The sequence below is a fragment of the Ursus maritimus genome, unplaced genomic scaffold, assembly GCF_017311325.1.
Source record: "Ursus maritimus isolate PB19 unplaced genomic scaffold, ASM1731132v1 scaffold_11, whole genome shotgun sequence".
In the NCBI taxonomy this organism is placed as follows: Eukaryota; Metazoa; Chordata; class Mammalia; order Carnivora; family Ursidae; genus Ursus; species Ursus maritimus.
The window spans coordinates 60,684,424-60,694,397 of NW_024423453.1; the positions used below are offsets into that span (position 1 = coordinate 60,684,424).

At 37.4% G+C, this 9,974-nt stretch overlaps 1 protein-coding gene across 1 annotated transcript in view; it reads right to left on the reverse strand.

Moving 5' to 3' along the window:
* Window positions 1-3,468: 3,468 nt before the first annotated feature.
* HPGD (15-hydroxyprostaglandin dehydrogenase) overlaps window positions 3,469-9,974 on the reverse strand; it is a 30,320-nt gene continuing 23,814 nt past the window's right edge. Inside the window, exons 5-7 of the mRNA XM_008705063.2 lie at window positions 9,251-9,327; window positions 6,733-6,896; window positions 3,469-5,730 (exon numbers count right to left, since the gene is read on the reverse strand). Coding sequence (XP_008703285.1) covers window positions 5,592-5,730; window positions 6,733-6,896; window positions 9,251-9,327 — 380 coding nt within the window. The 3' untranslated portion in view covers window positions 3,469-5,591. The remainder of the gene's footprint in view (window positions 5,731-6,732; window positions 6,897-9,250; window positions 9,328-9,974) is intronic.

The window sequence follows — 9,974 nt, forward strand, 5'->3', positions numbered from 1 at the left end:
CAGTGATCCTGGTCTCCCCTTTTCCAAGTGAGAGATTTTACTGTAGATTTTCTCCCATTAGTCATCATTACACAGGGAGTGTGTGCACAAATTAGATAAATTGCCTTTTGAGTTCATAGGTCACTAGTTTATGCGAAGCCACACGTCCTAATGGAGAGGACTGTGTATCTACTGGAGATCTGGGTTGTGTGTGGGAACCGCATGGGATTTTAGGATGTTTCCCTTGAGTGGGAGTGTGTGTATTCAGTGTGAGGAACAAGGGCTTCCTAGAGATGTTAGGTGTGGCAAAAACACAAAAGATGCATTTGCTCGTCAAAAATGCATGATCCCTTTCTATTGTGTAGAGTTGTTTTGGGGAGGCTTGTGGCTACAGCTTCTACATTTCCCAGCATTGCTTGCATTTGGAGAGGGTCATGGGACTAGTTCTCACCATGGGCTATGAGTAAAAATACTTTATGTCACTTGCAAGCTGAAATGTTTAAGAAGCAGATGTACCTTCTCCACTTTTCTTGCCCAGTCTATTGGCTGAAAGAGAATGACCCAAAGGACCTAGACAGTGGAGCTATAAGGCAGAAGGATCCTGAACCACTTCTGGAAAGCTGCTTACCGAATACCAGCATTGGATTCCTGTGTGAGCCAAGGAAAAAGTTTAATTATGTTAAGCCATGAATTTCAAGGTTTATCTGAATCCTCTGTACTCTTACTCAATGATTATAAAGTATACATTGTTGTAAAAATTCTTTTGTGATCACAGGAGCAAAACATTTGGAAGTCACAGATCTATTCTAGTTCTTCCATTCTATCTATCTATCTATCTGTCTATCGATCAATCGATCGATCGGTCATCTATTTATTTACCTATATCATTCATCTCTTTATGTATATGTAATTTATGTATACATACACACACATATATGAATTTAAGGGCAGATAAATAAAAACGTATTTAAATTTATACACTCAGATTTTAGATAATGGTATCTGATTAGCATGCAATTGCTTTAGGGCAACCTAAATCTGGGAATTTACCACCTCATTCTCTTACAATTTAAACTCAGCAAGTTGAGCCCAAACATCTGATAAGATTTAATACCATGATCAACATGTTTTAGTATCATTGGATCCTTTTTTAGCTTTTATACAGTGATGGTGAGGCAGTATTTCTTCTTTTATTTTTGTGACAGTATTTCTTAAGTACATATCTAAAGTCACAGCATAAAACAGATAAGACAAAATGATCTTAAGGACGGGTGATAGGAATTAGTAATAAACCCATGCATCTCTCTGCGCAAGTGCCTGGGCTGTTACTTATCTGCAAGATGTCTGCTGGGTCGTTAGCTGTTGTGCAACTATGCCCCAGACCACTGCCCCATTTTATCTTGTAGAATTAGAGTCTTATCTTTACTCGTGCCTCTTAAAAATAAGCTTTAGTGGGTGCTCAGTGGCAAGCTCAAATTTATGATTGCAGCAGGGTAAATATCAAATGTACGGTGTGTCTGTCACTTGTCTGTTTATTCTCAAATCCATTCCCTTCCATTTTACTGCTCAGGCCTGTATCACAAGGGGCAGATCCTGCAAACTCCATTTTCCTGACTTGAGAACAGAATACTGAAGGGCAGGCAGATAGGAGATTTCAGGGTCATTTCCTCCCCGCCCCCCCCCCCCAACCCTTAAGGTGGTGTGTCTGGCAGTGTCTGCCTTCTCTGGGGTTCCAGCTCCCACCAGACACCTCCTGCTCTGCAGTCCTAGCTTTGCTCGGCAGCCTCCCCAGTCGCTTCTGGGTTCTGGTAGTATCCTGAGTCCCACCAGTTTGGAGGTGATAGTGCCTTCCTGCTGGTTGCTTTAGCATCCCCCCCTTTTTCTTTGGCTCTTCAGTTCTTCTAATACCTTTGAAACTATTTCCCCATATCAGTTTCCTTCAGACTTGAATGCTCTTTGCCAGACCAGACCTTAATCAACGCATTAATATCTGCACTAATATCTACATAGAACAGAGTTTATTGAAACATGTACGTATAAATGTATCAACAAAGTAACTGTTGGGGAGTTATTTGTTGAATGAGAGAATTTATGTGTGGAAGTGTTACTTGAAAACTGGGTAAAATAAAGATATTTTAATGGTTTAAAATTAAACATAAAAATTCCTGGGTGGCTCAGGTCGTGATCTTGGGGTCCTAGGATCCAGCCCTGCATCAGGTTCCATGTTTAGCAGGGAGTCTGCTTTTCCCTCTCCCTCCCAAAAGCAGAGGGAAGAACACAAGGGCAGAAAACAAGCCCCTCCCCCTGCTTGTGCGCTCTCTCTCTCTCTAAAAAAAAACAAAATCTGTTAAAATTTAGTGTAACCATTTGTTGATGATGAAATTTTGGTAAAAGGAATTAGAAGTGGTGCTAAAACATTTGAATGGAACCATAGGATTAAAATGATAGTATAGTCAGAGATTCAAAAACAGTCTAGAGGCAATAATTGCAGTCAATATTAAAACAAGTATCTTTTGAACCTTTTTGAACCTTGCTACGATTCATAATAATAAAGATCTTAGACTGAGAATGAGTACGACTACATATGCATGAGATAACTGCTGTATTGCTGTACTTTCTATTCATTTTCTTCCTTTTTTTTTTTAAAGATTTTATTTATTTATTTGACAGAGAGATAGAGAGAGCACAGGCAGGAGGAGCGGCAGGCAGAGGGAGAGGGAGAAGCACACTCCCCGTTGAGCAAGGAGCCTGACATGGGGCTCAGCCCCAGGGCCCTGGGATCATGACCTGAGCTGAAGGCAGATGCTTCACGACTGAGCCACCCAGGCGTCCCTTCCCTTCTCTTTCATCAGATTCTATCCGATGTGACACACAGAGTTTTGAAAACATGGTTCTAGGTATGTTATAGGAACCATAATAGTCTTTGTAAATTCATCGAAGAGATTAAGATATTACTAACCCTTGTTCACTCTGTCTTGCTCTGTAGTGGAATTCCTCTATTGCCTTCGTCAGCTCATCCTGTTTACCCACGTTCTGGTAATGGCAGCACGATTTTCCTCTTGGAATTATTCCTCTCCTTGTCTTAGTCCAGAGCGTTCAGATCAACTTCCTGCCCACCTCTCCTGTCCCCCACCGCTCTTTTTTCACTACCTCTGGGGGAGGCGTGTCATCTGGTTCTGGTCAAGCAGAATGATCTTTGACCACAAGGACTATCTCAGTACTCAGGACGTAACCTAAGCAAGGCCAATGAGCTCTACTGTCAGAAAGAAGTTGTTTTGCCAGGCTGGAAGCTGGTAAAAATCAGGCTGTGGGTCCTGAAGCCCTCGTCTGGACAGAGTTGCCTAGGAGAGAAGCTAACAAAGGAAAGAGATGGAAGACCGAGGCCAGCACTCGTGACGCTGAAGCTGGTCACCTTGTCCTGTGAACGGGTAAATTCGCCTTTTGAAATTCAAAAGTAAGAAAGAAGCTCCCCTTCAAATGATATTTAGTATGTGAAATGACTTGAATTTTATTAAAAATTTACATTTTCACATCTCTTCAGTATCCTGAACTTAGGAACGGAAAGAACAAAAATAGAAATCAACACATAATCACTTATATTTTAAATGGCACAAGTATCTAAAATCATTTGGATACAAAAATTAAATTTGTCGGACATTTCAATGCCATTATTAAATCTTAATCTTTTTTCAGTGTCCACATACTTTTAGTTTGGCTATTCTGGGAGCCCCCTTCCCCCCCCCAACCTACCCATTTATTAAGAAAAGTACATTTGAAAAAAAAAATACACATTATTTACATTAGGATTTTCACCGAAAAAATACAAATAAAGGAATTAAGGCCTCCCCTCCCCCAAATTTAATGTTTATTTTTTTCCCAACCAGTATACAGAGATATCGTATAACATTATAGATTTACTTAAAGCTATTTATAGCAGATACATTTTAATGTAAAATAAACTTTTACAACATAACTCACTTTTTTTCAGTTCTGCTCAGTATTTGATTTTAAATGTCTGCAGAGTTCACTGATTTGAAGCAAATACCATTCAAACCACAAAGCATACCGAAGGCTGCCAGTACAAAATAGTATCCATAAATGAGAAGTTTTAGCTACAGCATTGAACATTACAGTAGGAAAATATGTAAGCTAGGTGACATTCCACATGCTTATATTATTCCCTGACGAGTTACTGCCACAATGGGTGAACAGGTTGGTGCATGATTACAACTCTTCTCTATCAGACATTCACAGATGCTCATTTCTTGTTGTTTTTCAAATACATTATGTGAAACTCTGGACAAGAATTATTCATATTAAAATAACTCCTTAAAAGTGAAGGCAATAGTTCTCTATGGCGGAATTAAAACAGAGCAAGATATGATAACACTCCAGTGTCTCTAGAAAATCCTCATTAATCTCTCACATGGATGGCATTTGCTCCAAGCTGGGAGCTTTGGGCTTAGCAAGCAGAGTGAATCACTTATACAATATTCTAGGAGAAAATGATTGATTTGGAAATCTTGTGCTTTCACTATTAGTGGCATTAATTATTGCTTGCAAATATTGTTACCCAGAGCAGTCGCTGATCCGATCTTAAGATACTTGACAGAGAAAATAGCAAAACATCATGGGCTATCTCTACCTCGTTATTACGACTGAGCGCACAAAAACATTTACAACGGAGGCTATGACAAAATTGGTTTCTTCCTCTCAATACCTATACATAGAACACTACATAAATTCTGGAGATTAGAAAAAGAAAAGAGTTTTATTAAAAAGTAGGCACTATGGAAATTGGCACAAATGAAGTAACCTGAAAAATAGTACATTTGTATTTTTTTCCTTAATGAGGTGATCTTAAATATAGTATTTAAGCACTACCATTTTTGCTATAACTGTTAAATGTTTCATTCCTGAGATTTCTGGAGAAAATTAAATTTCTTAAAGCAAGCAAACAGGAAAGAAAGGGTTTTCCTAGATGGGAGGCTGAACTGTGATCTATATCTCAGCCAATTACTTTCTGTCATTTTCCCACACCTCAGATTTTTCATTTGGGATATATTCACACTGTAGTTTATTGTTTAACTACTGGCCCCCACATATGCCACATCTTTAGAGAGCTGAAATGTTCAGCTGAAAGATGGCATATAAGTAAAAGTTATTGTTACTAAAAATTTGCCTTTGTAGGTAGCTTCTCTTTTTTAAAGTGAGAACATAAAAACAAAATGAGATTTTTACATCTGGTTTGATTTAAATAACAATTCAAGTATCTCCTTTAAAACAATATTCTGAAAAACATTAATATTTATGTACCACAAATTTAAATACGTTTTCTGAGAGGCAGAATATTCCTTGAATATCCTTTGTTTTAATCATTACTTAGACTAGAAAGATCAAAAGTTAGCTTTGGTTCACATCCCAGTTTTGATAGCTCCTGATTTTTTTTATCCAAATACCTAACTAATCATTTAGAAATAAAGTTAATATCAAGTGCATGGCAGAAAGCATCAGACAATAACATTTCATTTAAAAAGCTATATTCAAATGAAGATATGGTCTAATAGAAGTCATTTGTTCTTATTATCAGCTATGGCTGATATGTAAGATGTTCACTGAGTTTTTGCATGAAATGGAGTTGTTTCATAGTCTTGAAAATGAATTCCCTTAGAAGTTGTGATCTTCATAATAGCGCCATTCAAAGCATCATCTTCAATGAGTGTTATTAATCCACTTGCAATCATTGATGGGCTAAAAATAAAGGAAACATTGGTTTTTTAAACACTAAATCTCAGGCATAATTATCACTACACCTTGAATTGTTTTTGAAAAATCTACCTTTAACATGTAATAGGGAAATGGATATCATGAAGCTATGGCTACCTCCATATTTTAGTCAGTTAGATATCAACGAAATCAAATGATAAATTGAGTGGTAGATTTCCATGCCTAACCCGCTGTCATTCTGACAGGAAGAATTTATGAATTTGTATTTATTGCTTAGAAAATGATTATTTTCTCGTCTTTATATTATAGATCATAGACTTACCAGATTAAAATGGTATTAAAGTAGAAATATGAGGAATTATAGATAACATTTATTGAACATCTACTATCTACTTGTTGCTTGCTGTTTTAAGAACCTTCCACATATCAATGTATTCATGGACTTTCCAAAAACTCTATTTTAGCATTATTTCTACTTTACATGTGAGAAAATTGAGGTACCCAAAGGGTTGACAGGTAAGTTTACGGTCAGGGGTAGAGGCAGGATTTGATCCCAGGTGGTCTGATTCCTTTCTCATGACAGTTAAGACTCTGTGCTGTGAAACCAACTGCTTGAACTCAGACACTTTTCACCAAACGTGTGTGTTGATCAACTGTTTCTTACGAAAATGGTCAGAGCTAGGGGGCCATATGAAATTTCACAAAAGGTAAATGTGAATATTGCTTGGAATTTAGTCGAATTAGGTATCATAACTTCCACAGGCAACTAAACACCATGTTTTTTAAAAAAATATCTGATTATGGCCAAAGGCATTATGATGCACTGTTTTTCAGAATTCATAATGTGTAAACATTCTATTTGGGAACCCAGAAAAAAATATTTTTTTAAGAGAATTTGCCAAACCAACACTTTGAAGCACCCTTGGTTTCTCAAATTTAAAGGGTTATTTTTTCCCTTTTTATTGTTTATGTCTAGATAGTACTTCGCTCCATCATATAAAGGAAAATACGTATAGTTTTACTTACTCCAAAATTCCGTAGAACTTCATCATATCCTTGATATGATCCTTATATTCTATATATTGTCCCATGTTTTCTTCTTTCTCAATGGATTCGAGGATGGGGGTATTAACAAAGCCTGGGCAAATGGCGTTCAGTCTAACACCACTGTTCATGAGATTAGCTGCCATCTGTGGATGAGAAGTAGAAGGCCGCAGGTTTCAGTTGCTTTGTAAATGTATACTGTGGGACACACTGATCATTAAAACCATTTCAAAGACTCTGATGTGAAAAATACCAGTCAGATATCCTTCCAGCGATCTAACAATGACAACGTTAAGGTTGACTGGTAGCAGAAAATAAAAGAATACATACTTAAGTGTTAATTAATTTCTGAAAGTCTCAGCTAATTAATTCTTTGAAAATCAGTATTCCTGGGGAACTCTTGAAAATACCTGATTAACGAAGCTGCTCTTATCTACTGAATTCTGCAGGAACCTAAACGTAAAAAGCCGAGGCTCAGAATTAATATCTCAAGTTTGCTTTTAAAGATTAGGATTGTATACAAAGAGAACATTTCTTTAAAAAGTACTGTTAGGGGAAAGTTTGGGACTCTGATTGATTCTAAAGATACTCTTGATAATATGCACTATGTCGAAGGCAATTTAAGTATTTTCAGACTAGCATTCTTTGGCTTAATTTTCAACCTTTTGATTTTATTTGAACTACTTATAAAACAAAATGTAGTCAATTATTTTTGGATTCCATTTACCTACTTGCTAAAGTTAATTTGTAACCCCCAAAATCAATAGTCATGGAGTTTTAGGGGTCATTTATGGACAAGCACAGAGCAAATGTTCCAGCTAAGATCAAAAAGATACTCTTGTTTCAGCTCTCATACTATAAACAAATGTCCTCTTTGTGATATAGTCTATGTTTTTCCCATTTGTGTGCCATTTGTTGGTGACTTTGCTATTTAAAATGCTTCCCAAGCACAGCGGTGAAGGCTGTTCCGTCCTCCTAAGTGAGGGCAGGCTGTGATGTGCCTTACAGGGAAAATTCATGTGTTAGATAAGCTTCCTTCAGGCATGAGGTTTAAATGCTGTTGGTCATGTTAATATAATACATATCGAACACAACCCATATTAAATAAGACGTGTTTACATGGAAATATACATAAGACTAGGCTATATATGGATTGGTTGGTCAAAATGCTGTGACCAGAGGCTTGAAGGACTAAACCTTGTGTTTGCCCCAAGGAGCAACAACAGGTCAATATTCTCTAATGCAGTGTTTGCAAGTGGGTTTATAGAGTCGACTACTACAAATACTGAGAATTGACTGTACATATTTATATTCTTGTCATTGTAAACAGGAAATTTCTGGTATTGAAAAATTATTGTTTGTTTGTTTGTTTAAATTCAATTAGCCAACATAGGGTACGTCATTAGTTTTTGGTGTTGTGTTCAATGATTCCTTAGTTGCGTCTAACACCCAGTGCTCATCAGAATTATTTTGTTTTGTAATAGCTTTATGTGTTCATTCAAAGTTGAATTACAGATTAAGTCTCTGCAAAGTAAATAAAAATTTCCAGTCAATTTGAATTAAGAGCCTGAGAGCTGCTCATCTTCCTTTTTGCTTGAACATTTACTGTTCAGGCATCGACTGTCTCTATCCCCATTTCTTCTCTAGCTCTCTGTTTGGTCCCTCTTTCTGTCTCCCCTAGATTAATCACTGCGGAGATTCCCCCAACTGTTCTATCCTCTGCTACCCCTGTCCTCGCTAATACATTCTCTAAGCAATAGCCAGGACAGTCTTCTGAGAGTGGAAATCTAATCTTGTCACTCCTTTGCATAAAAGACCCACTGATGGCTGCAGTTAGAATCAATCTAAGCTCATTCCTGGGCCCATAAGCTGCTTTTGGTCTAGCTCCTGCTTCTGACGTTCCCCTCGCTCCTCAGGTGCCAGTCAAATTGCCTCTTTCCAGGTCATAAAAAGGCAAGCATTCTTACTTCATGCCATCAATGCATGTAGTCAATTAGGCCTCAAATATTTTTCTTAGTTCTGTGCACTTGTCAACGTAGGTCCCATGGAGACACCATCCCTGACTCCTCTCTCTGGTTAATTCCTGTCCCACCCCTCTGTGCTCTCCTTTTTATCATAGCTCCAGTGATAAGTGATATCTAGAGCACACTACATGCAAGGAGGCCTAAAGTTACTAATTTTTAAATTTGGAGTCAATTTTAAAAATAAAGAATGTCTTCTTTTTTTTTTTTTTTTTTTTTTTTTTTTTTTACCCTTAGGATATTTTTCCACAACGCATCTGTGTTTAGGACCAGCTTCATTTTTAAAAGATCTCTTCTTCATTTACTCCTTGATGTGAGCTGAAAACCATTTTTTATAGTAAAGATTAAAGGATAATTTATTTTTCTCTCTTTAATCCAGATGTACGGAATTCTGGCCTTATCCCCCTCTGCTCTACAGAACTCATGTTTCATATGTGCACAGACAGAGAACAGCGATATTGTGGTGGTTAGCTCCTCACCGCAGCTGACCGTGTGAATCCAATTATGCCGTGCTTTGAAGCACAATAAACAGGCTGTTGGGCCACAGGCATGAGCCCTGAAACAAACAAAAGATTTAAACAATTTCACTAAAAAATAAGCAGACAAAAATCCAATAATTACTATGGGATTGAATAATTTGTGCCTGTTCCCTTTGACGTTTATTCTACAAAACACACTAAAATAATTACTAGACCATCTTCCTTCAGGAGCTCTACGATCCTGGCCCGAACGGGTGGTATGTAAGTTACAGTCTAGGAATGAAGCCAAGAGTGATATGGAAGTCCTTCTGTCTCCCTGACCTTCTGTCAAGAGAAGGAAATGGTACACAAACAGAATCACCTTACATCCAGTAAGTTACCACCAATGTTCAGTTCTTAAGTCTTGATTTCAAAAAGTGTCTCTTCTATATTTTGTAAGGCTTCCAAATGGCTGAAGTATAAATTTCTGAAGTGAGATTTGGAGAGTACTTGTCTTTGCTGTCAGTTAGTATGCATTTCCCCATCGCCAACTGTACTGAATGATGCCTCTAAAGTGTTTAAGAAAATTCAAAGTAACTTCTTTGGATTCTGACCTGTGGTAGATGCCTAGATCTTCTCGCCCATGACTTAGGTAAAGAAAGCCAGAAATTAAAAAAAAGGAAAGGAAAGGAAAGAAAAGGAAAGGAAAGGAAAGGAAAGGAAAGGAAAGGAAAGGAAAGGAAAG